At 47.3% G+C, this 26,854-nt stretch overlaps 1 protein-coding gene across 7 annotated transcripts in view; it reads left to right on the top strand.

Annotated features, from left to right (window-relative positions):
* Nucleotides 1-26,854, top strand: part of MGRN1 (mahogunin ring finger 1) — a 52,274-nt gene that overhangs the window by 23,000 nt on the left and 2,420 nt on the right. For 5 of the 7 annotated variants that reach the window (XM_046900717.1, XM_046900716.1, XM_004945374.5 and 2 more), the window contains exons 5-15: nt 3,476-3,593; nt 7,547-7,613; nt 10,641-10,693; nt 13,582-13,629; nt 19,005-19,073; nt 20,093-20,252; nt 21,579-21,688; nt 22,518-22,583; nt 24,714-24,937; nt 26,186-26,309; nt 26,794-26,839. In XM_046900717.1, coding sequence (XP_046756673.1) covers nt 3,476-3,593; nt 7,547-7,613; nt 10,641-10,693; nt 13,582-13,629; nt 19,005-19,073; nt 20,093-20,252; nt 21,579-21,688; nt 22,518-22,583; nt 24,714-24,937; nt 26,186-26,309; nt 26,794-26,839 — 1,085 coding nt within the window. The remainder of the gene's footprint in view (nt 1-3,475; nt 3,594-7,546; nt 7,614-10,640; nt 10,694-13,581; nt 13,630-19,004; nt 19,074-20,092; nt 20,253-21,578; nt 21,689-22,517; nt 22,584-24,713; nt 24,938-26,185; nt 26,310-26,793; nt 26,840-26,854) is intronic. The other 2 variants (XM_015294634.4, XM_414957.8) reach the window with 1 other exon arrangement.

The raw sequence follows: 26,854 nt of genomic DNA, 5'->3' as shown, positions 1-26,854 counted from the left end.
GAGCTGGTTCCTGAGTACCCTCTAGAGCTGGGACTGATGCCCTGCTGTAAACTTCCCCAGGCGCTGACCTAGGGAGGAGTGAAGGGGAAACTCCCCTGCATGTTCTTCTTGCTTCTCTAATGAGTGTGTAGCAACAGCAGCTTCACTCAGCTTAGCCAGAGGTTCCCAAACACCATCATGCCCCAGGTGGTTTGGGAGCTAATTAAGGTCTACAGGTGCCCAGTAGCAAATCTGATCTGCTTGAGCCACGGACTGAGCAACTGCATGCAGGTAGGGAGTGCTTCTCAGTTGAGGGCAGAGGAGTGAGACTTGGGGAATAATTTCAGCTAGTTTCCTGGATTCCTTATATTCCTCAATAAGCACACTGTCTATGTCAAGCATCCAGGCCATCTCTGACCTCCACTCCCTCCTCTGCACTTCAGTTGCAGTACGTTCTTCTCTTGTTGTCACCTTAGATAAGTCATTCCCCTCCTTTCCAGATGCAAAGGGAGAACTGTGCCTCTCTGCATAGCTGGGAAGCTTAGAGAGAGCCACAAAAGGAGCTAGATACAGGCATACTCTATTCATTGTGCCTGACAACTCAGTAAATAAAACTTCACTCAATTGCTCGCTCTGTAATTCACATACAAAAGATCTGTCATCCTGATCTCTCCCACACCGTGCTTGAAATGCAAAGGATGGGGTCAGACCTCCCAATAAAGCAGCACTATTGTGGTGCAGTTCAGAAAAGTCTTTTTGAATAACGTATTGTCAATGCATCTACCTTGGCAAGAAGAGCAGAGAGCACACGGTGGTCCTGATCTTCATTGTGACCTTTCAGAATTTAACGGTGATCTTGTGACAAGCCTTGAAGACCATCTCCTCCTGGATCCTCAGAGGTTGCTGGAACTACACCAGTTTTCCAGGGAAAGGCAGTTTATGCCAATGGAGAACCTTTTTTTTTTTTTCTCTTCATTTGAGAGGAGTTAAGTACCCATCATCATCTGGTAGCCAGGTTCTTAGGGCCTCAGCTGCAAAATGCATCCTAATGACTGTGCTTTAAATCTCTGTGTTGGACAATGAGCCCTGGAGGGCAGGCAGCCATGCCTGTGAGCTCTGTGCACTGATGTCAGGTTGGGAGGCCTAGAACAGGCAGTGTGGGTGCTGGGAGCCTGGCTCAACCCAGCCCCCTGCACAGCAGGGTTCCTTTGGGCTCTGCATTTGCCTTCCCCTTCTGCTTGGAGAGGGGGATGCAGTGGTAGGGTTGCTAAAAGTGTATTTAAAAAGTCACCAAGTACGCCATCCCACAGAAGTGTTGCTAGGGAGATTGAGGAAGGTTAAGCTCCAAAAGCAAGATAGAAAATATGTGTTAAATAGTTACGGTAAGTAAAGCAGGAGCTGCTCTCAGCTTCTGGTAGGAAGCAGAGCAGCTACTGCTGCACCTTGTCCTCCAGCCAGCGCTGACTGTGATGTCTTATCCATTACAAAGTCTGTGCACTGCACCCATCCCATTTCATCATCCAGGCTCTTTAGTGTAAAATAGCTTCTTGTACGATTTTAAGGCTCAGATGTGTCCTCACTGATCACCTCTGCCATCCTGCAGCCCAGTCTTTTCTACAAGGTGTGCAGTCTCAGGTGTGATGCTCAGTTGTGCAGCTATTGGCTGACGATGCAACTGGAGCTTTTCCCACAGCATTTGCTTCACCACCTCTGGGAATGAGCTGTCCAGCCCTCCTGCTCCCAGCTTAGAGAAGCCAGAAGGCATTATGCCTGATGTAGAAGAGCTTTGCGTTGCCATCCTCTTCTGAGGATGCTCCTCCACAAAGTATAGTTAGGCTGATGCTAAGTGGAGCTTTCCAACTTCTGCTTATGCAGCTGGTGGCTTGTAAACTGTGTCTGCATTTTGGAACGGCTGAACGTCCTCCGGAGTACAGAATCATGTTACAAGCAAGGATTCTCCTTTCTGTGCCTCTGTGCATGCTTTAATAACTGCTTTGCCTGACAGCCCTCCATACTGATTTGGCCCGCAGCAAAGCAATGCCTTTGTCTCTTCCGATGTTGTCCTCTTCACAAGACTGGCAATGGCACTGTCCACCTTATCGTTTGAGAGTTGTTATCAGCAAAATACGCCAAGCTGATTGGCAGGGAATACTTTGTGATATCCCAGCTTGAATTAAGGAAAAACTCAACCTAGAGCTCCTGGTTCTAACATGACACCTGTCCTTGGAGCCTGTTCCCAGGCAGTCTGGTCAATCATGGCCAGTGGCAGTTAAGTTTGAGCAGTCACCAGAGCTTCTGACTGCTCAGAGATCTTCACAGTGGCTGAAGGCCAGCATTCTCCCAAGTCTCACTTTGTGAAGCTCTGCCCTGGAAGTCAGGATTAGTGTAGGAGAGACAACATCCTATTATTGTGACGGGTTGTTAACATCTTCCTTGTAGAACTGGAGTTAGGCCTGTCTGTCATTGGGCCTGCAGAGGTCTGTTGTTTCTGCAGTGTAGGCCTGCTGGGTGAGGGATCTTTCTCTCTGTTTTGTCAACATGCTCTGAACACAGTGTTGGTAGCTCAACAGCACAAAGGCTGTGGAAGTAAAACTAGCTTTGGATGTTCTCAACCCACTTTATAGTCCACTCCCTCCTCCCCTGTGCCAGAGCTGGCATAGTTCAGAGATCACCTGGCAGAAAGGGGCAAAAAAATCCTACTGCAGCCCCTTGTGAGTTGTGCGGTATGTAGTGAAATGTATTCTCTGGGGCAGACAGTGCTGGGGGTTCTGGATGCAGGAGATGCTGGCTGTTAGCTCTGCTTCCCTTTCCAGGGGCATTTAGCCCAGCCTGGCAGTGCTGGGACTTGGTTGCATTTCACTGATGGCCCTTGGGTCAGTGGGAGAGTTGTGACTTCTCTACGAGGCTGGTGTAGAGAACTGGCTGGTGGCTCTCTGGTGCTGTTGGTGCCATGTGCCTCTAGGAAAGCATGTGAGGAGTAGAGAGCTGGAGAGTTGGTCTGAATGGATCTTGCTTTCCAGAATGGCCCCATGTCAAGTAGTGTTTCTCACTGCAGTCCCGTCCTGCAGAGGCAAAGGGCAGCTCTTAGTGCCTTGTGTGATGCTGCTGTTAGATTGCTCCTCGTTCTTCCTGGGTTTCCTGCAGAAGATAACTGTGTGCTGGGTGGGAAGCCAGCTTGCTTTGGCTCTGGATTTAGCAAGCTAGCTTTTGCTAGGCTGCTGCACCCCAAGGCTCCTCTGACGTGTGGTGTTTCCAGGCAGGTCAGCATGGATCCAATCGGACCTTGCCTGTCTGCACTGCTTTCCCTCCCCATGCTCACCTTCTTCCCTTTCCCTCCCTTTTTTGTATTCCCAGTGAATGGCTGCCAGCCCCTGCCAGCTCTGCCTCTTGGAGCTTCCACTTGTGATTCCTGGGAGGCAGACAGGCGTGAATGAATGAGAGCCTAGCAGAGAGCAATCACTTGTTACAGCAAGTCTTCTTTTACCCCTTTCTTCAGATACAGCACAAAGAATCCCTCTCTGCAGTCTGAGACGGTTCATTACAAGAGAGGGGTAAGCCAGCAATTCTCCCTGCCTTCCTTCAAGATTGATTTCTCAGACTGGAAGGATGATGAGGTAAGTCTTTTCTTAGTGTCACCTTCTTTCCACAGCTCTGTTGCCCCAGAAGCATTGGCCTCCTTTTAGTGTCACTGAAATACGGCTGGAAGATCTGCACTCACAGCTGCCATGGCATGTTTTGTGGGTGTGAGACAAACAGGGCCTTGGGAGGAGCAGATATGAACACTGCCTGGGAACTTGGCAAAAAGATGAGGCAAACAGGGAAGAAAAGAAACTGAAAGAAGCAATGTCTGATAATGCTGATCAGGTGGCATCCCAACAGCTGGTGTAGGACGGAGACAGCAGAGATTGGCACAGGAGCAGTTCCCAGAGGAACCTATGCTCTTCAGCCTTGTTCTCCCTGTCAGCCAGAGAACTTGTGGGAACAAATGTGCCCCTGTTCACTTGCTAAGTCCTTCCTGGTTACCTTGGGACGGAGCTGAGAAAGATTCTGAAAGGGTCTGTCTTCATCTCTCTTTTTTTTTTTTTTTGGCTTGTCATCTAAACCTGACTCCAGTGGTCTCCAAAATGGGATACATGCAAGACAATTCATTAGAGTGTGAGAAGAACTTCAGCAGTAAATGTTGATAATTCATAAATTTTTATATATATATATATACACACACACACACACATACATACATATACATACAAGGAGTGTATGACCAAAATTGTTATATTGATGGGAGTGAAAAATCAAAATAGTTTGGACACTGCTGTTCTAAAAAAGTCTTATTCTATTTAAGGGCTGTGTCCTGCAATATTAGCTCAAGCTGTACCATGCAGTGAGGGGATACTCTCCCTCCTGGGGCAGATTCACACTGGTGCATTAATGCCAAATAAGGGGATGCCTTCATCCTTTTATTTTACTTTAACCCGTAACTGCAAACAGATGAAGGTTTGGTTTTAATTAAGCTCTGTGGCTTTTACTACATAGCAAGATCTATGGAGTCTTATTAATTTTGGTATCTCTGCAGAATTCCAGTCCAGGCAGTAACTGCTTCTTGAGTCACTAAATGTTGGCCCAAGGGCTTCCCTGCATGTTACACAAGGCAGAAAGGCTTTGCTGTTTGCCCTTCTCTGTGCAGATCTGTCCTGAGACATTCCTCATGGATGAAGCTGGCCTGTAGCTACTGCTAATGCCCTTGTTCCTGCAGACCCTTCTCCCAGGTCAAAATAAATACAATGCTCATTTATTCTCTCAGGCTTGTATAAGACCATTGTGTATGTGAACTCAAATAGGAAACACTACCTATTAAAAAATTAAGATTATAAAAAAAGAAAAAAGGAAAGAAAGAAAAGTCATCTTTCGTGTATTTTGAAGAGATTGAATAGCTGTTGTCTTGGAGTTGCAGTTTTAACTAGAATCAGTCCTGTGCTTTAACAGTGCTGTGGCAGTTAGCAGGAGCCTGCAGAGTCTGGTCTCCTGATGTCCTGGTTTCTCTGCCAATATATGATTTCACAAGTTCAGCCTACAAAAGCCTGGAAGAGCTGCTTTTCAACCCCTTCTGTCATCTGAGGGAACTGGGAAGTAGGAGCTCAGATCCCTTTCTTAAAGAATTGGGAAGCTTGGTTTTCACTTTTTGTTCCTGCCAGCAAGGTTTTAATTTGAGTACTAAAATCACATCCCTTTGGCAGCTTAAAGGGGAAGGGAGATGCAGTGGAAAAGTAAGCTTCTAGCTCCCCTTGCTCGATGCTGCTGCATCCTCTGGTCTTTTCCATTGCTTTTACGGGCGCTCTGGTTGTGGAGACAGTGTGGGACAAACACTGTGATTCAGAAGTTTCTTTCCCCACTTTAGCCGTGTGTATGCATTGTTTGTTTTCTTTCTCTCAAGTCCAGTAAAGTGCTAAATCTTCTCAACTGTCCCCTGAAATGCAGTGCTTTTATCTGGCAGCTGGCTGAGTGTTATCATTCAGCTGTGTATACTTACATGTTCAGATTGCCCTCCAACTTCATTGTTGGTGTTGTCAAAAAAAAGAAGCGAGATTTCTTTCATGTTTTTGCTCAGTGTAATCCTCAGAGATGATGTAGCTCTTGGCTGGTCAGCAGAATGGAAAATAGTGTTATGTTGAGTTGTTGTGTGGAAAAACCTTAGCAAAACACACTTTTTCCTTTGTTTTCATAACACACTGGTTTGCTCGTGAGCTGCAGTGTAGGGCGTGTGTTGGCAGTTATTTTCAGGCCCCTCAAAATGATTGGGAAACGAACCATTAAAGAGGCCTTTTGTTTGAGAATGCAGTAGTTTATATGGTAAAGCAGCCACCGTTGGTTGCTTTACTGTGATGTGACTTTCCTTTGACATAGACAAAAAGTAGCTGTTGTGTTATGGTAATAAATCAGAGCAGGAAGCAAAGCAAGGCCATAAGTTTCTTTTGGCAGTCTTAATCCTCAATGAATTATTTTTTTCTCCTTCTCTGGTATGCTATAATAGTTCAAAAATGCAGGATCGAAAATAGTGGCCCTATGAGTTTCATCTAACAAGCACTGAGATGTTAAATGATGTTTTTATGTTCTCTGTGCTACTCTGCTCTTTTGGAAGGAGATTATGGTCACTTGAAGGAGGAACAAAATGTAAAATCAGTATCCCTCAGGTTAGAAGAATATCTGAGACAGCAGGGCTCAACCCATGAGGTCTTCCAGCACATGCTTTCCATTTAGAGTTGGATATGCATATTTGAACAGCCGTGTGCATAACGCAGCTAGGAGTTGTTTCTAGAAAACGTTCAGGTCGTGTGCCTTTGGGCCACCAAACTGCTGGCAGAAGAGCAGTAGGGTTGGGATTGCCTCTGCTCCCACACAGCCCATGGGAGGCTGTGAGTTGCAGACCGAAGCACGTGCGTGCAGCTGGCAGCAGAGGTGCAGCCATGTGGGCAATGGGCTGTGGCCTCTTGGTGGATGGATGCGGAGGTACATCATATCCATGTACAGTTATCAACATGTAGATGTAGTTCATCCAGGATGGAACCATTTCCAGCTATGCCAGGGCTTGCTGTGAGGGTTGCCTTGCATTCGGTCTGGTGTTTGGGTTGCCATTTGTGCCAGTGACTGAGATTATCTTCATCTTTTGAGAGACTTACTGGAGGAAATCACAGTTCCAGTGGTGCAGAGGGTGAGGAAAGAGCAGGAGGCCCCAAAGCACCACCTGAAGGACCCCGCAGCGCTTTGAAGTGAGTCTCAGCTTTCACTGGGAAACTGGAAACAGACTGCCTGGAGCACCATGGTGAAAGGACATCTTTTTCTCTCTTGGCAAGAGATGAAACAAGAAAACCAAATCAGTAATTAACAAACACACCAGAAATCCAGTCTGTGAGCCACTTCCGTTCCTGGCACAGGACAGTGTTTGTAAGGTTGTATTTTTCTTGCGTGTATAAGATCACACGTAGCTTTTGAAGTGCTTTAATGAAGTGCAGGGTAAAGGAAGAAGTTGAGTCTATTTTCCTTGCACTCAAGGAAACTCTTAAATTTTCACTCTCATCCATTACAAGGTCAGGGACCTGAACTTCATAACATGCCAAGAGATGGAAATCAGTCTGGTGCTTCTTCAAAGTGCAGTGTGAGCTTGAAGTTTTGCAGATTTCTTTCTACATCTTCAAGAACTTCATACAAGAATAAGGATTTTTTTTTGTTGTTTGATTGTTTTTTTGTGGTGTAAGGAGCATAATGTGTTCTGCAGTCATAGAATGGCTTGAGTTGGAGGGGACCTTACAGCCTCACCAACCCCTCAGAAAGGGCTAAATTATCAACAGTTAATGCAGAGAACTCTGCTCTTAGTGCTTCCTGAAACCTCATAATCTCCGAGGCCCACGGGCACAGCTGGGGTGGTAGCACAGCCTTCAGTGGGAGAGCCTGCTGCCCTTGCAGGTGAAAGCTTGGCATCCTCTAACTTCGTTCTTCTGTTGCTCACGCTATTGCAAGTCTTCCGACAGGCCTGGTGTGAGTTGTTTAAATTGATGTTGTTTCTTTCCCTCAGCTGAACTTTGACTTGGACCGTGGTGTGTTTCCAGTGGTCATCCGAGCAGTGGTGGATGAAGGGGATGGTAAGCATGGCACACGCTCACTCAGTCTTCTGACCGGCTGGATGTTAAATGACCCTTCAGGGGATGCCTCGTTCTGCAAAAACAAAAACATTTTACGTGCCTTTCCAGAATCAAATTATTTCAGGAATTCACCATCACTTCCTTTCATTAAAAGAGTCGAGCTAATCACGGACTCTTAGATAAAGATATGCTTTTAAAGATAACCTTGATTTTTTGACAGGAAGATTGGCCAGGTAGTTAGTGTTGGAGTGGGGTTTAGGAGAGCTGGGGTTAGGTGTTGGCTCTGCCACCAGTGTCAGGCCCAAACTGGAGCAAATGACTCCCTCTCTCTTTTAGTTTTGTGTCTGCAGTCCTGTAACATAAGGATGGAGTTTGTCTCTTCTACCTCTTTGAGGTTTGAATTGTCTGTGTGAAAGCTAGAGCTGTCTGTAGGGCTGAGGAACTCTCAGAAGAAAGGACAGGGCTTTTAAATCCTCAGGCCACTGTTCAACCACATACAGATGAATTCAGCACTTTAAAATTATCTTCTTTTCCCCAAAGGAAGTTGAGTGATATTAATAAAAGAGCATGACTTTTGATGGTAAATAATATTCCTGGATATTTTTAAAGCATGCTGCCCTTTTAGAGAAGAGAAGGCAGTAAATGTTCAGATTGTTAGTCACCTTGTGCAGTGTTTTCCTTAGGGCGTGTGTGCTTTTGGGCTCTGTGTGTTTGCACTCATTCTGAGCACTGGTGATGAAAGGGGCACGAGAAAGTCACGTGTTCTCTATATAACTGATGGCTGTTGTGCTCAGCAGGACCAGAGCTGCTTTTTGCAACTTTTTGTACCAAACTGAAGAAAAATCAGAAAGGAAAAAATCCCTTTTGGATTGTGTTGTTTATTGCAGTTTGTGTGCTCTGCTTCCTATGCGAAAGTGCACAGAAATTCATTGCATTATTTTACAGTCCTCCAAGCAAACAGAATTGGATGAACCAATTTAAAGTGTGACTAACACAGCATAGTGCAACATAAAAGAAATTGCTTTTAGAGTGCATCTGTTTTTACTGATTTCAGGTGCTGCTAGTAATATTGACATATATATCTTGACCACGGATAAAAAAAACAACTTCCACTATTTGTTGAGCTTTTGCCAATGTATTTCTACTTTCTTATGCTAGACGTATCGAGAAAGGCCAAAAATAGAACAGCGGGCAGCATGGGAAGCATACATCTATGCATATAGAATGTCAGCTCTTAGCCAACAGTGAACTGTCATCTATATTAATAACCTGGAAAGGCAATTTCTTTTAAATCCTCTACTGAAAAGAATATCAGCACAAAAATATGTGACACTTGAACAAGACTGGGAGGAATTGTTGTGTACTCTGGTTCTTTTTTACTGATGAGAAGGGCAGGAGCTAGCCTTGTGTGTTTGGAGTACCTGGAAAATGACAGCTAGCTTGTAACTGCTTGCAGTGAATAAATTCGAATGGGAAATTAAAATAGCAGGCAGCAAGGTGTTGGTTTGGACTGATTTCTGCCGAGGAGATGTTTGTGTTCCTTGAAGAATGTAAGCTTGCAATGTTAGCACTCTTCATTCCTGCTTGTGGAATTGCTCTCAGGAGAGGTGCAGAAAGCCTTAAGGGATGGAAGGTGCTATGCTGCTCCAGCCATATGTGCTGCTTGAATGAACAGGATATGAAGGGAAGCCATGTCTGTTATCTCTTCCTCGGCTATTCAGACTGCAGTGAGGGACCTGCATTTCATTTACTGAGTGATCTGGGACAGGCTAGCTCTTGTCTAGCAGGGAGAGAGCATGCAGGTGAAACCCCAATTTTAGCCCTCTGTTCGAAATATCACTGAGTTCCTGATTGCACCCTAATTGCTGTGACCATTCTTGGCTATCTGGCAAATCTGCAGCCCTGGACTCTTATGCCACAGACTGCTGTTTCAAAACACGGTCTCTGTGCCACAGCCCAGTGAATGGTTCTTGTTTTGCCTTCACTGTTCATGGGGCCCCAAAGAAGCTTTCAGGCTCCCATCCTTTTTTAGGCATCACAGGAGTCATTTCCTTCTGCGTGTGCTGACCACAGCACAGGTATTCCAGGTAGGGCATACCTTTCCTTCCTTCAGAGATTCCTCCAAGACCTCCCATGTCCACAGAGTGATCACAGTTAGACAAAATGTAGACAACTGGAGCTGAACAAAACTGTGGAGTCTTTAGCCAGAGAGGTGAGGATTGTGCCTTGTTTTCCTCTGTTTGGCACCTATGTTTCCCTCTGGCTGCTTTTTTTTGCTGGTAGAGCCATTGATGCAGTACAGAAACATCTGATGGCCCCTTGTGAATGCTGCTGGATTAAGAGGGAGGCCTCAGATTTGGAAGAGGAAGATAGGATATTTGTCACTGGGGAAAAAAATATGATAACTGGACAGAGATGTTTTTCTGTCCAGAAATATGAGAAATAAAGGTTTTACAAGTATGTAGGATTAGAGCATATTAAAGTGGTAAGTACTAGGCTTACCAGCTGCTGTTAAACCTGATAGATTTGTTCTTCTGTGGTAAATTCGGGTAACTAAAACCAAGAATATAGGTGGAGAGCAGAATTCCACTGAACTCTTTGTTTTAGTGTTTTTTAGTGTGTTTTAGCAGCTTCCCTATGAGTATCTTAAAGAGGACAGTGTCAAAAGCCTTACCAAAGTCCTAGAGGACAGCATGCACTGCTCTCATCCATCAGGCTGGTCATTTCATTATAGAGGCTTATCGGGTTGGTCAGGCCTGGTGACTGATGAATCCATGCTGACTGCTCCTGACGATCTCCTTTGTGTGCCTGGAAATGGTTTCCAGGATGAGCTGTTGCACCACGTTCCCAGGGACTGAGGTGAAGCTGACTGGTCTGTGGGTCCCCAGCTCCTCTTTCTTCTAAACTGCAAAAGGAGGTGAAGGTGGTATCAGTTTAAAAAGTGCAAGTGGACTAAAATTCAGCTCATGGGATATCATGCTTGTGCTGCTTTCAGTGTTTAACCAGGAGTGTTCTCTCTGTCTGCAGTGGTGGTTGAGGTGACAGGCCATGCCCACGTTCTTCTGGCTGCATTTGAAAAGGTAAATGACTTCTCTTTTCCCTCTGTCCTTATCGCTTATATGTAAATATTTCCACGGGTCATTAGTTTGTGTTTATGTATCACTTAGCACGATGGGGTCCAGGCATGAGACTAGAGTTCAGGAGTGGTACTGCAGGACAAATAATTGCTTGCAGCAACTGTTGTGCAGTCTGTAATCACCGTTTGTACCTGAGCTGGTCAGTCAGCTAATTGTAGCTGGTGTTTCCTGTGTGTGAGGAGAGGGTGTGCCGTGGTATCTGTGATGTCTCAGAGTGGTAGATGTTGACCAAAGCTGCTAGCATGCAGCTTTCCAGGGCCTGTTGATCAGTTTGCAAAACCGGATTTGCTGTGTCCAGAACCTGCTGCACCTTTGTTTGGCCTTACTTTATGCTTAGGACCAAGCCCTTTTAGGGCTCAGGGTACATCCCACTTTCCCTTGATAGTAGCTGACCTGGGCACTGCCAGTGTGGGGAGGCTAAGCACAAGCCTTGATAAGAGTTTCTTCACATGATGACTGTACCTTGAAAACATTTACAAGATTCCTAGCTACTTTATGTTGTGTCTGGACACAGACACGTGTCCTGGGCAAGTGATGTGTAGTGACATCCAAAGATGAGGCAAATGTTGCAGTAGATTTGAGCATGTTGAGGAAAGCAGCATCAGTGCTGTGCTGTTAGAAGTTCCCTGCTTCCAGGCTGGCATGTGGGCTGACTTCTCAGTCTCTTCTGTCCCTGCCATGTCCAGAAGTAAGCTGGAGTAAGTTGCCAGGACTTAGACTAGGTGGATAGTGTAGATGGTGACAAGCTGAGTCAGAGGGCCTGGGCAGCACAGTCAGTCCTCAGGAAGCCCTGTGGTTGGAAGGTGCTCCGAGTGTTCAAGGTTTGTTTTGTTGTTTGGCTTGGCATGTGTTGGACTTACTCTGGACAATTAGAGATCTATGAGAAATGAGATGGGCAGCTGCAGCACTCCTGGGATGTTGTTCTTCTAATTGCTTCGTCCAGATGAGCTGGAAAGATTAAAAAGTCTCTGGAATCCCTCAGTCATCGCTTGGCAACACCTAGGGGAGGACAGTGTGGGCAGCAGGTCCTTGGGAAAGGCTGTAGGGTTTGTAGTCTTGCTGTCATCTTGGTGAGACTGCACTGTAGAATCCCAGGGCCAGCACTTGATAACTGTGCCTTGTAGAAATATCTTTCCCTGAGATACTTTCCTATGGAACAAGCTTGGTTCCCACAGTTGTGAGAAATGGCACCTAGGCTGTGACTGATACCATGAGGTGCCACATCTCCCAGTGCATGTTAAATATGCTGGAGATTGTTGGAGCTGTTTCAATGTTTTCTGGGTCTCATATAGCTGCACACCCTGAGAACACAGTCATGCAGCTGGCTTTGGGGGAGAAAGGCAGTGCCAAGCCCTGCAGAGTGGTCTGGTTGGTATTGGGAATGTATTAATATGAGGGCAGAAGTAAAGTGTTGGACACTTCTGGATCATGAGGAAAGTAGCTTAACCACTCTAGCTTTGGAAGCAGGCTTTCGAGAAATGTAGTTCATTTCCATGCACTGTACAGAGCTGCTGAGCTGTCTGGATACATAAAGGTGATGGCAGATGTCCCCTCAGTGCTCAGCAAGCTGAACAACAGAACTGGGAACCAACTGAAGCTGCTCAGGCCATTCCATCAGTGCTGGCTTATGCCTTGTGTCCAGCTCAAAGACCGAGTCTGCTTCCCTTTTCCCAGTCTGTGTGTGCTCTGAGAGGGAGGTGCTGTCCATTGAGGCCACTCCTTCTGATCTTCCAGCTGAATGCTTAAAACAAGATAAAAAAAAAAATTAAAGGTCAGAGGGCAAAGTGCTTATAGAGTTCTTTCTCCTCCCATCCTTAGAATAATTGCAGCTTTTGAAGTGTAGGTACATCAGTCTGGAGGAGGTTTTGCTAATAAGCACTGCTGGTGATCAGCAAAGCATGCTTGGAGGACAGGCAGGTCAGCAGCCTTAGCAGCTCGCTGTTTGTGTGCATCTTTAGGAGCAGAGCAGTAACCTTGACACTGCACAGCATCTGACCTTGTAGCTTTTCCAAAGTCAGAAACTTGGCATTCTGTGTTTGCCTGGAAAAGTACTGTTTTGTCTTTTGGTGTAATGCTTTTGTCCCTTCCTACTGAAACTCCTCCAGCAAACAGATGCATGTCTGCAGCTGCTCGCAGCAGTAGGCCATGCTGGAGTTTCCCCTCAGTCTCCTTCCATGCTCTCAGTACTCTGGCAGAGGAGTTGGTTTGATTCACAAGAGTTGGCACTTGTGGATGATGGAGAAAATTGAACTGGCACATTATTCCTGATGCTGATTCTGACACCAGGTACACACAGCATTGTTACAGTTGTGCCCGCTGCAGCTATGCCAATGAAATGCTAGGGGTGCTGAGGCAGGGCACGTGTTTCTGACTGCATCCAGTGGCCAAGCCCTGCTCTCTGCCTCGTACCACCCCCTGCTCTCCTGGGGCTCCAGCCTCGAGAATGGCTCTGACTCTGGATGTCACCTTGGGAGTTAACAAATACCTCCTGCCAAGTATTGCTGCACTTGCTGAGGGAGCGTTTGCACCCAGCTGGACTGGCTGCACCCTGAAAGCATGCAGTGTGCCAGTGCATTACTGTGTATGCTCTGACCCACTTGAGCCAAGAAGCTAACTAACTTGAGCCAGGTCCATCTGCCTCTGTGCTGCAGTGGACAAGGAGCACACTGATGCCCTGTTCCACTGCCTGCTGGGAGTGGTTGCTGTTCAGGTTATAATACATGTGCTACTTTTCCCTTAGCTAAGAGATGACAACTGATCACTAATCTGTTTTAAATTTTGTGCATTTTTGTCTGTTTAATGCATTTCTTTTTTATTTTTTTTCCTCCTAGCACGTTGATGGCAGTTTCTCCGTGAAGCCATTAAAACAGAAGCAGATTGTAAGTACTTGTTTGTTGCTGATTAAAGAATGCTTGTGTGCCACAGACACCCAGTGGTACCGAGTGGGAAGCTTTGATATTAGTTCACCAAGGGCCAGACATCTTAGCTACTTAGCTCAGATAACACCAGCAAAGTCTGCTGCTTACTGTTGGGCTGGATGTTGTCCTCCATGTGTGTTGGGGGAACAAATATGGCAGTGCAGTTGTGCAAACTTGTTTGTTCTTCTCTGCAAGTCAGGCACTGTGTATAAATTCAGTCTTCCTTACATATTGCTGCCTCACAGGTATTTGGTGCTTCTATAAAACTGGGAGAACCTCTCCACGTACCACAGTACCGATATTTCAGTCTCTGTGTAGGTGTGTGTAAATTAGGTCTGTGTAAATGAGCTTAAGGACTATACATGTTAAGTAACATAAAGCACATCTGTGTGTCCACACTGCCTGGTTGCTTTAGGTTCTGTGTTTTGTGCCATGGAAGGGTATCTTTGCCGACTCCTGAGGTCCTAATTAGAGGCTGATTACTGTTAGGTTCCCACATATGTGGATGTGCAAATAATAAGGGATCTTATGCATATCTTCTCCCTGCATAAGCTTCATTTTTGTGTCTGTAGTATCTCTGGAGAAGTGCCATGGATTGAGACCTTTTGGCCCAACTTGCCCATCCCCTGTGAGTATCCTGAGACTTGAGCAGGCCCAGACACCATCGTTCTTTGACTCTAGTTTATGCAGACTGCACACATGAGGAGAGCAAGGCAAGAAGGAAGAATGGCATACAAAATGTTAGGGATTTGTAGCCCTCTTTTAGCCCAGCCCAGTGTGGTGCAATGCACAGAAACTGTGCAAAGCCTTATCAAGATTGAAATTGCACCTGGTCCTGCGTGGAGAGAAGTACATAAGCAAATACAAACTTCTAAAGATTGCCAGGAGTGTAAGCTTCTGTAAGGAAATTGGGTAGAAATCCTGCTGCAAGGATCAGATTGAAATGTCGTGGTGAAAGAGAAGAGGTAAGAGATTGAACATATAAGTAAGCTGTTCAAATGGATCTGGGAGATGCTCTGTTTCCTGAGAAACTGTCTTAAATAGTCTGGCAGCTTCGCTATGCATCTTGCATTTGTATGAAGGATAATGCTTTTCAGGTTAGCTCAATCCAAGCTGATGTTGTTCTGGTGCGTGGTCTTAAGAGACACAAAATAGGAGGCAGGAATTCAGCAGATCGTGTGGTACTGAGAGCAGTGATTCAGTCATGTTAGTTTGGAGTCCTCACAGAGCAGTGGCTTATGTAAAACTTGGCTGAAGTAAGGGGACTTTCAGTACCTGACTGGCTTCCTCCTACCATTCCTGCATCTGTTGTAGTCTTGTCATACTTCTCATTGCTGGAGCTCTCACCAAGTCTGAGCATTACTCACTAGATCTGTCTGGATTCTTCCCACATCTTGAAATTACTTCCTTGTTGCTTGGAAACTCGACCCTTCCTGTCCTTGTTGCCGTAACCTCCATCCTCACTGCAGTACACACAGCATGCAGTGTTCTCATTTCCTTGTTCTTGAACATACAATATTTGTATGATAATCATGGATAAGTTTAGCTTTGTGCTTTGTGCTGCAGAAATACATTTTTGCATCATCTATTTTTCCTCCATGTTTCACACTAATGCTCCTTATACTCTCCTCTTAGCCATGCTTGACTCTTTTCTGCAGCTTTACCTCCTCCATGACTGATTCTGTTCCTGGCTTGTTGGTGCTCCCTGCTCCTCACCTGCAGCACGTTGTTGGGACTGTCCTGTTTCCAAGAACAGTATGGGTGAACTGACAGACGTACTCTTTCCTTTTGTTTTTGAAAATAATTTTGCACTGTGACTTTGGTTGCCTTTTTTTTTTTTTCTTGTTTCAGAGCATTATCTTGTCTGATGACTGTATTAGGATGAGCAGTCCCTTTCCTGATGTTGATAGAAACTAGCTGCCTCAAAGCAACAGCTGTAAATGGTTCTGTGTCTGCAGAACCTATCTTGGAGATTTCTTCCAGATAATATTTCTAAGCTGTCAGTGCTGAGACTGGGTGGTTATGAAGTTGGTGTTTGAAGCAGACTGGGGAGAAGGTGCAGACAGACTTCTTGCACTTGAGAGTTTAAAATGGTTTAAACTATACCCAGCAGAAAGCCACATGGTTCACTCCCTGAACTGGCCAGAACTGCACCAGTCAGGGTTCTGCACCCCAGTGCTGTGCTGCAGCTGCAGTGTGAGCTCCCCCACTTCCCTGGTGCAGAGTGCAAACCTTGGAGGTACGTGGGGTAAAAGGCAGATGGGAAGGAAGTGTGAGATGTTTCGGAGTACAAACTGTGGTTTTCAGCCAGCAAAGTTCCATGTTCAGTAACTCACTACCTGTGTCGTCAGTGCTGTGCATGCACTGCATTCATGGTCTGTCCTCCAGGCTTGCTTCTGCCCAGCAGAAGCAGCCTTAGCCCTCCCTGTCAGGGCTTCGTTGCAGTGCTGGAGATGAGTTACCAGCCTGATGCCTGCTCTGAGCCCTGCACTCCTCCTTCCTCTGAGCTTGGTTCTATTACAGCGTGGTTCCTGGTGGAGTCCCAGGTCTGCATCCCACAGGTGTTGTTAGCAGCCAGCCAGGGATGGTTCCAGAAATCAGTCCATAGAGCAAAGGGCAGGCATGTGGTGGGAACATCCAGAAGAGTGCATTCTGCAGGGACAGCTGTGTGCTGTGATGGAAAAGGCTGCTGAGCTCTGAGTGAGCAGGGCAGTGTGATGCCAACTGCACCTTGTCCTCACATTTTCTTCTGCTCAGAGAGCAGCACTACATTGGTGAGCTGACAGAAAGCAGCTTATTTATCTTGCCTTTTTATTTAATCATGGTGCATACATGGCTGTGAGCTCTCTGAATTGATGTTGGATTGCTGTGCACACTAATGCACTGTGTGCTTTGTTCTCCATTTAGTGCTCTGGGCTTCCCAAATGGAGGACTGTGTTGCTAGAAGTGCTCTCTAAGGAAGTTTCTTCCCTAACATGACATGGTTAGCCGACTTCTGCAGTGAAACAGCGTGTGCTTGTCTGTCTGTACTGGCACAGCATGTGTCCTTCCCACTCAGTGTTTGGTTGTCAGTGCTTTTTTTCTTGGCAGTTTGTAAAATTTAATGCTTATATGTTCTCTCCTGTCGGTTTTAAAATAGAAGTAAACTCTTGCTAGAATAACACGCAGTACCACTGAAACTAATGTAGCCTCTGCATCTATAAGAGCATAGAGCAGAAGTATGGAATATATGTTGGGCATAATCCATCTGTATAACGCTGTAAATGCTTCCCCATTGCAGCCTTTCTTTTGTCTGCCCCTCCTTGCCATTGCCAGGATTCCTGGGTGCCTTGTGTTTGCACAGATCTCTTAAGCTCTTTGGGAGCAGGAAGCAGCAGCTAATGAGCTGGACTGCTTTGTTCTCTCAGCCAAGATCAGTTACAGTGTATGTACCAACCTGTTCTTAAATAAAAAGGAAAGAACATGGTTGAATGTGAACAGATGGGATAGAGAAAAAACATGACCTGCAGTTGGCCAGTGGCTCCTGTGTGCATCAGCTGGGTCTGAATTTAGTAACAGAAGCCTTGGGAAGGATGACGTGCTGCGGGAGAGATGAGAAGGTGAGGGACTGCATTGTGTAATATCACCTACTTTTTATTTACCCCTACTGTTTTAAAACCTAGAGATCTTGTAGTAAGAGCCATGTTGTGCTGCTCACTCTTTTCTTAGTAGGGCCCCATGAGCTTCTTGTGGGATTTTTTTTGAAGCAAGCAGTAAAATGAATGCAGAATCCTGCCGAGACTTGGGTCTCTCCCTTCCTGATGTATTTTGCTCTTTGAGCTGGCCATTGTGCACTCACTATCACTCATCATGATCTTCGGAGGAGTCAGGATGCTGTAAAAAGGCTCTCTTTGAGATGTCGAGTTATAAAAGGACAGCTCCCACATAATTGTTCACAAACTTCCTGGGTGGATTGTGAGACACTGCAGAGGATTTTGCTCGACAGTCCAACTGCTGACCTCATTGCCTTGAAATGCAGGCCTAGAACAAATTGTAAGCTGCACGCTGAGTTAAATGGGGAGGCTCTGGAATGGGTTTGTTAAAGCTGCTGCATCCCAGCTCAGAGCATTTCTAAACTAGTAGGCAGGCTGGATGTAACTAGCTTGTGCTCCTGTCTTGTCATGGGGTGTGTTCTGCAGCACTGAAATCATACCGCACAGCCATTGCTCTTCTGAGCACCTGGCTTGACAGAGAAGGAGGAGCAAGACTGATTACACTTGGAAATGCCAAAAGCCCTCGAAAAACACCGAGACATTGTAATACTGCATTCCCAGTGGCTTGGCTTCACTGCATGGTGTCAAACGGACAGTTTCTGGAGCTAGCAGGAACGTGTTTCCTTCCCTTCCTCACCATATGTGTCAGTTTGTTGCCTTGCAGCTGCTTCGCTGTTGCTTTGTGAAGAGGAGCACATGTGCAGAGCTACCCAGAGCAACATCTCTGTAATGCTCCATACAGCTGTAAGAGTCTTGTGCTGTACTTGCTGGCTGAGCTGTGGAGCCATGGAGAACACCACACAGGAGTTGCTTCTTTGGGACCTGAGCCATCCGCCTTTCTTGTGCTGCTTTAATTCAGCTGCTCAGGGCAGTTTGCAGACAGCTGCTAGCATCTGCATAAAGATATGGCTCAGAGGAGTTCATTCTGTGTTGGGGGTTGCGTGCCTGGCAGTGCTTTCTGCTACGACATACCTCAATTTAAAGATACCACCAAGGGTCTGGAGATGGTCATAAATGGCACTGCACTAAGGGAGATAGTTTGTCTTCAGCAGCTTGACCTTATGCTCCCAGGCGACGAGGAGGGAAGCGTAGTGCAGCCATAGGTATGCTAGTAATGAGCCATTGGCACAGCACCACAATGAGGACCATCTGTAGCCTCTCCTTGCCTGAGATTATGAAGATGGATGGAAATCCATCTTGGCTAAAGGTAAGCAGTGCTTCACAGAGGGAAGGGACTGTGGAAGGCTGGTTTCCTCTGGCTTGTGTGAATTTGGGGCATATGTTACTTTGTGATTTCTGTGATAAACGGAGTAAATGTATTTGAGGTGATCTTGGTGGTGACTGAAGTGGCCAGTTGGGCTCTCAACTTAACCAGGTGGGGTAGGCACCACTTCGGGGCAAGGACACATTCATTCTCCTGCTATCTTTTGTGATGTTTGTTTCTATTAATGTTTTCCAGTAAGTTTAGGAGAGCCGGTTGCCATGGATGTTGCATGGACATTTTGACACAGGGAAGGAGGGGAAATCATCTCAAAAGAGCAATGGCAGAGCAGCTGGTACTCCAACTGTTATCTTTCTCCCTAGGTTGACCGTGTGAGCTACCTGCTTCAGGAGATCTATGGCATTGAGAACAAAAACAACCAAGAGACCAAGGTAAGGGTGCTCAGAAGGCTCCTGCTCCCTGGGCTGCGGGCTTCCAACTTGCACCTTCCACTTTCAAGTTTACGTACAAGTTTTGGCAGTGTAATGTAAAGATGCTTCCCAGGATGGCCACCAAGCCCGTGGCATTACTGCAGGCACTGAAGAAGCCCAGGGATGATAGGCCTTCTCTGTAAGACTCAAACAGTATGATTGTGCTGAGATAATTTCAGATAGTCTGAGGCTCATGAGGATATTTCCTGGAGCACGGAATGCTTGGAGGGGAGGGTGTCAGTGCCCCTCAGTGTTTCAGAGCAAGGGAGATGGTGTGAAGTGCTGCTCTTGGTGCCCTGAGGTTACTGGCCAATCTGGGTGCTTCCCAGTGTGAACAGCCAAGAGGCTCTTTTTTTCTCATTGACTGTAAATGAGTGTTGCCTCTCCACAGTCAAGGTACTTGTGTTTGATGTCCATGCTTTTCTGCTGTGGCTCTTTGAACGTCTTCTGTTGTTTTGTTCTGTTTTGTTATGGGAGGACTGCATGTTCCTGTAGCACTGCATGGGACTGAGCAATCTAGAACTTGTGAGATCAAACTGGATTTGGGTACAGGAGGGAGCACAGCATCAATAACACCGGGGGATATATATGCAAGTGCCTTAACCAGAAGCACTGCCTATCTTCAGGCAGGAGCTTCTCCTGAATCCTGGTCTGCTGCACAGCCTCAGGCATGTTGTGTGACTGCTTTGTGCTTGAAGTAGCCTTACGCAGAGCTGCCCTTTGCTGCCATCTGGGCTGCAGAGCATACGAAGTGCTGGTCTTGGGCTGCTATTCTGAGTATTAGTGTGTGATTTGCAAACAATGGAGCAGCCATGGTGCAACTCAAGCTGAATTTCCTCTCCAAGTAATGCAGTGTCCTGCCTGAAGAGTGCTGTAATCTCTGCCTGCCTGTGCCAACAGGTAGCATCTGAAAAGGCAGGAGAGAGATTATTTATTTTGCATTTTCCATTCTCATACCAAACTTTTGCCTTTCATTTCAGCCTTCAGATGATGAGAACAGTGACAACAGCAACGAGTGTGTGGTTTGCCTGTCGGACCTCCGGGACACTCTCATTCTGCCCTGCAGACACCTCTGTCTGTGTAATTCCTGTGCTGACACCCTGCGCTACCAGGCCAACAACTGCCCCATCTGCAGGCTGCGTGAGTTTCCTGCCCAGGAAACAAGGGCATCTTTCTTCCTTCCTGCACTTCTGTTAAGTCAGTACAGGCTGTGAGGATGAGTATGTGTTGTATTTACCCCACCCCAAGGCTCAGTACTAAATGTGCCACTCTTCTGGGTGACGTCTGGAGATTCCTGGAACCTAAAATAACTATCCTTGAACAGGGAAGGAATACAGTGGGAGAAAGGGCATTTGTCCGGGGCCTCTTAAGGCCCTCTCTGCTGCCTCTCTTGTAAGTGAGGTGTATGGCAGCACTGGCTCTGGTGCAGCTGAAATTGCAGTACTGGCTTAGTGCCATCCTAGTGCTGTTAACACAACTCCCTCAGCATTTCTTTTAAAGCAGACTGAAACCCCAGGTCACTGTGTGATGCTTTCCTGGCCCTGCACCCTTCTCTAAACCTCGCCTCTTACCTTGCACACTCCTGCCTTTTCTGTTTATGTGTGGATCACTCCAGTGATTCTACCTTCTTGCTACTCTGGGTCTAGCAAGGTGGGCACTGAGTGCACTGAACCAATTTTCTTCCCCCTCAAGGCTCCCAGAGTGTTGAGAGGATCTGCTTAGTTCCCAAAGTTGGAATAAATAAAATACCCATTCTGACATTCAGACAGTACTTGCTAAGTGCCTTGTCTTTTTGCAAAAGCACAGAGATGTAGGAGTTCTGAGAAAGTGCCTGTGTCTTGGCTGGAGTAGCAAATCCATGTGTTTCACCCTGTGCTTTATCTTGGAGATATTTGATTGTTCCATCTTAAGAAAAAGATAAAGAGCTTAAGACAGATGTTTGGCCTGAGAAATTAAATCTAAAAAGTTCAAACTTGGCAAAGATACAGTAACTGAAAGCAAGATCTTATCAGAGGAAGTGCCAGACAGCCTTGACTATAAGTAGCACAACTTGAGATATGGAACAGCATTATCTCATCTGCGTTCTGCAGTGGAGTAGGTTGTTTATATTTGGAAGGTGTCCACATGCTGGACTTCCTGGGAATCTGTATCTGGGGAGTGCAGAGGCAGTGGGGATAGATTTGCACCTCTGACTTTAGTCCAATCTTGCAAGTGGCTGGGTGCAGTAAGAAGTAGGGAAATGCCTGGGCTTTTCCTGGTGTACAAACAGGTTCTTACAGCTGCATCAGAACAGATGTCTAGCTCATTCACATGTGCCTTTGGCACTGAGAAACCGACAGTATTAAAGATCTGCAGATAGAAAATGGGACTGTGGGCACAAAGAGCAGATGTAGGCTGTTGTGATGGGAAGGCCGAGGGCTCACTGTGCTGCGGCTGTCTGTTCACCTGTGTGCTCTTTTCTCCTAGCCTTCCGTGCCCTGCTGCAGATCCGAGCTGTGAGGAAGAAGCCGGGGGCTCTGTCACCAGTGTCATTCAGCCCCGTCCTGGCACAGAGCGTTGACCACGATGAGCACTCTGTAAGTAACTCACTGTAACCCTTTACACAAAACCTGGATGCTGGTCTCACCTTGGGCAGACAGCTTGTGTATGCACAAGTCTCTTGGCCTGTTGGCCTGTGTCCCTCAGACCTCAGGAGGTATGCTCAGGCCTTTGAGTAAAGCCTTCCTGTGTTATGCAGTGGCTTTCCTTAACTCTTCTACAGAGCTGGGACTTCTGTTTTCATATCTTAGTAGTAGTAAAGGTACAGAAATGTGGTAGATGCTGGGACAACAGGCTGGGCAAATAGGGTTACCATTCAACTCTCATGCATGTCTATGTGGCAGCATGTTGTGATGAAACCCCATGGCTCTGGGATACTCACCACAGTAGGAGAAAGGCCTCTTTGTGCCAGCTTCCCTGAGTGATTGGAGTCTGGGAGGCAGCTGAGTGAGTGCAGGATGGAAAATGCAGTGCTGTTGGCCCGCAGGCCAAATCACATGCCTCTGGTGTGCTGAGGGCAGAAGCTCATTGCCTGAGCCCTGCTATTGCACAGCTGGCTCTGGTGAGACATGAGGTCAGAGTGAGGAGGAGTTCTGCCTCTAGATGATCTTGCAGGCCTTAATGAGAACAGAAACAGCTTGTTACAGGAACAGCCTGGTTTTATCCGTGTATCCTCTTCAGCACTGTAGCCCTGCTGCCTACAGTTGGGGCTGAGAAATAGGGCGGGGGAAGAAACTGAAGGGCAGAGTGTAGCGTAGAGGAGAGCAGGCACTGTCACCTGGAGCAAGGTGAGATGCTGGGTGTCTCTGTGTTGCTAACTTCCAGGAAAAAAAAAATCTACTTTAAAACATGGTTTTCTCTTGACAGTGTCCCTTTAAACCCCCTAAAGTGAACACTGTCACCCTGCCCAGCAGGAAACCTAAAAGGAAAACAGTAAGTGGACTTAGTTGTATTTGTATCCCATGGCAATTATTTGCCAGCGGCATCACTAGCACATGAAAGTGTTACAAACATGAGGGCTTGCTAAAATGCTGGATTTGACTTGTGCTCCTGCACAGCCTGCAACACATGAGCACTGTCTCTATGTTAGTGGTGAGATGCTCACAGCCTGCACAAATGATCACTAACCTTTCTGGCTTGCGTGTGGAGGAGTAAACCAGAGGGACCCAGTGAGTGACTGCCTCTGAGTCCTGAGCTTGGCTGCAGAAGACATTTCATAGCTTTGTAGGAACATAGGCAAGCTGCTGTCCCCTTGGCTCACCCAAAAGCTTCCTCTCACTTGTCTCATCTGGTTTGGTGTGTGCACTTCTCACTGTGGTTCTCACACTGGTTCTGACACATAGAGGTAGGCAAATAGGCACAGCTGGACTTGGTCTTGCATTAGGACTCCTAGCTGCAATGGACTGCTTTGCTTTTATAGGAACAGGAAGGATAGAACTTGTTTTGTTGAGGATTGTCAGATATGGTGTGAGAGTGTGTAACTGGAATGTCATGCTGAGGACAGCATGAAAGACAATTGTGGGGGACCAGCAGCTGGGAGGGGGAAAGGTGAGGGAGGCCCCCCCCTACCCCAGGAAGGGGCTCTCATGTCATCCTATGTAACTACAGTTGTCAACAGTATTAAGGAGTCTGCAGTTTTCCTCATGCTGGTCTAGATGCTCAGGCTGAGGAGGAATGTGGCTTATCAGATCTGGAGAAAATTTAAGCCTGGGTTCAGTAATGGGGCTGTCACAAGTTCGGTGTGAGCCTGGCTCTGCGAAAGCCTCAGACAGCAACCAGTACTTCTGCTGAAGCTCTGGGAGTGCTGTAGTGGAAAGTGGCCCAGGAGAGGGCAGTGTCTCTCCAGACTGAAAGCTCAGAAGCTTTCATCCAGGATGTAGGCAGTAGCTGAGATCCTCCTCCAGCCTCTGAGTGGTGCTGTACAACCTGTGCGTTCACCGAGTGAAACACAGTGAGCAGCCTTTGAGCCCGCAGGCCTCGCTTTTCAAAGGCAGGAGAAAATGTTCCCCCAGACTTGAGCCAATGGCTTTTGTTTTCCTGAATTTTGTGTCTACAAAATAGCACCTCTGAGCTGCTGTATGGAAATCAAATGCCTCTGTGCTTGTGGCTCTTGAACCTCTGTTGTGCAGGTAGCAGCAACTGTGAGCCAGTCCTGGTCCAGGTTGATTTGAGTATCTCACAGTCCCCATCTGTGGTCTTGGGCACGAGGTCATTAATGTCACAGGGCTACTTTTTAGAGGATATAGATTGATTCTTGACCCCAGCTGCCACTCATTCTTTCTTCCTCCATCAGATCTAGCTCCTTCTGTGACCACAGGTGAGTCAGTTCAGCTATCAACTCACCCTCAACTTAGTGGCTGTAATGGAATAAGTTCCTGAGGAGTTTGGTCTGCAGCTGCATGACCGGGAGGTCCAGCTCAGAAGCTACAGAGATCATGGCCAGGCTCAGCAGCAACACTATCTTTGGTACAGCATACAACAACCTCCCTGAGGATGCAAGGCTGGAAGAGATTAAATTAATCTAAGCTTGGGCTGCTGTGGTCTTGCCTCTTCATTTGCAGTGGGCTGGGCCTCCTGTGGCATGCTGGGTTACAGCATAAACTCCATTTACCTCTTGAGTCTGCAGGGCCTTATTGATCAAGAAGATTTTTGGAGTTGAACCATTGCTGGTTGAGTAGCTTTGGAAGGTTCCCTTTGGCTGGCAGCTAAACTGAGTCATAGAGGGAATGGAAATGCGCGGTTTTGCTTCCTGCCTATGGGGTCAGTGGTTCTGTGATCCCTTTCAGTATGTTAGCAAAGGTGACTGTGCAGGGTCTGCATTAGCAGCTGAGGGAACACAGTCAGTGGAAAAAGTGCAAGTGCTGTAGTTTTGCAGGGCCAGCTCTCATCTAAAGAGTCACTCCTGTGACTCTCTCAGTGACTCTGGTGGTGCAGTGAAACAGCTGCATGTACACAGTTGGAAGCAGTGGTGGGGTTCTTATTGGGTGGCAGCTGAGCGTCCCATTTCCTATGTCTCCAGCCTGGTGAGGGTTTCTTAACGTGCCCCTCTCTTCTCACCCACAGAGCTCTGACAACATCCCTCCAGGCTATGAGCCTATTTCCTTGCTGGAAGCTCTGAATGGCCTTCGCTCTGTGTCCCCCTCCATCCCGTCAGCTCCTCTGTATGATGAAATCAACTACTCTGGCATGGTGGATGGGATGCCCCCTGCAAACCGACCACATGTTGGGATGGACAGAGCCGTGGAGAGCAGCCACCAGAAGGGCAAGCGGAGCAAGTCTCCAGATAGGTCAGCATGGGGGCAGAGGGGTCTGCTCCTTTGTAAGCCCTGAGGCCTTGTGGCCACGTGTACTGCGTGCTGAAAGGGTGCTGTGTCTCTGGGTGGTGCCATCACTGGTGGCACTGCTAGCTCATCCTCTTAGGAGGCCAGTAGGTACTCATGGCAGTGAGAGAACTAGGATACCACCTCTGTGTTCACCCTGAAGTGACCAGCTTATGTCTCCTGGGAGTTAGCTTTGACATCCAAAGGAAAAGGATTTTTAGTAAGGAAATTTCACCCAGACTTTGGGTGGAAATGTCTTCCTTTCCAATGCAGCTAGTGCCTCCACTTGCACGTGACATCCAAACCTTGCTGGATTTCAGCTTTCCATGGAGTTTCCTGGGAACAGAAGAATGGAGAAGTGGCCTGAATTTCAGAGGACAAAATGCTGAGATCCTTTAGTTGTTTTCTGAGGTTTCCTCTGATGGCTTTGGGTTGAGGATGTAGATGTGGATCCTGTGGAGCATCCCTTGCTGGGCCATACAGAAAGCTGAGTCAGACAGGGTCGTGCTGCGTTTCTTTGGGCACTGCTTGCTGTGTTCCAGCTGCCCGCTAGTTTTTGCCACCTCATCAACAACAGCAAGTCATTACCTGCCAAACAGAGCCCACTCCAGGGCTTGGCATGACCCCGAACAGCAGAAGGGGCCAGGGCTGGGATCGCACATTGTGTGCTCTTCCATCCTGTCCCACAGGCTCTGCTCCCCCAGACCCAACTGCCCTCTCCATCCTTGTTCTGGTTTGACAGGTAGGCATACGGAGAATGAGGTGGAGGTGGTGCTGCCCTGGGAGGTGCAGGTTAAGTTTCTTCCTGCACACAACTTGTAGGTGCTTACTAGTTCTGAACCCTCTTGGCCAACCATGTCAAAAATCTGGCAGAGGAGAAAGATCCTCAAACTGTCAGGAGGAGGAGAAGGAAAAGGAAGTGAAAGAAACAGACTGAAACTGCTTCTGTGTCACTTTGCTAAGACGTGGAATCAGAGCTGTGCTAGAAGTACACTGAACATCCTGGCAGCCAGCAGGGACTTGTGGCTGTGTCACAGAGCTGCTGCTGCTCTCTGTGTAGCTGATCTTTAGAGCTGTGGTGAATCTGGCTCAATAGTTTGAGCTCCTGCTCTGAGTTAACTTACGCTGCTGGGGGAAGGTGGGTTGGGCAGAGGGATGGGGCAGGGTGGTGACACCTGGAACTGCCACCAGCAAACAGAGTTTCTCTTGCTGCAGCACGCTACGGTCTCCCTCATCCCCAATCCACGAGGAGGATGAAGAGAAGCTCTCCGAGGACTCGGACTCACAGCCAGCACTGGGCGGGGGTGAGCTGGTCGTGAGGGAGACCAGCTCCCCAGAAGTAAGTCTGTGCTCTGAGCCAGAGCTGTTCTGTGGGGCTTCTGGGGCTCAAACCGTTTCCTGAGGGGTCACTGCATCCTCAATGTGACAGGTCATAGACAGCCCAGAGTCAGCAGTCTGGTCTGCCTCCACCCACCCACCCACCAGGCTTCATGCTTCAGGACACAGCCTGTGCGCCTAACTTGGCTTTGGGAACTGTGAGGTGGAAGAGCTGCAGTCAGTGCACATCAGGGCTGACATTTGCCCTGTGTGTTCCTGGAGGAGCTGAGCAGTTTGAGAGGGAAGCCGAACGTTGTACGTCCAGCATCCACAGAGCTCTTCTGCTGCTGTTGCCTGTAAAACACCCTGTAGTGCCACAGCACCAGCACTGGCCCCTTGCTCTCTCCCTGGAATGAGTCCCTGCCTCAGGCATCACTCTGGAGAAAGTTAGAGGAAGAGACAAGTGGAGGAAAGGCTGAAGTAACTTGTGCTGTTTCTCCTTACAGAGTGTGGCAGGGGAAGAGATGGAGGACAGCTCATCCCTACAGAAGAGTGAGTGTGCATTCA

Source organism: Gallus gallus, chromosome 14, assembly GCF_016699485.2.
Source record: "Gallus gallus isolate bGalGal1 chromosome 14, bGalGal1.mat.broiler.GRCg7b, whole genome shotgun sequence".
Taxonomy (NCBI): Eukaryota; Metazoa; Chordata; class Aves; order Galliformes; family Phasianidae; genus Gallus; species Gallus gallus.
Note: the sequence above shows the minus strand (reverse complement) of the source record. Positions and strands in the feature narration are given on the sequence as shown.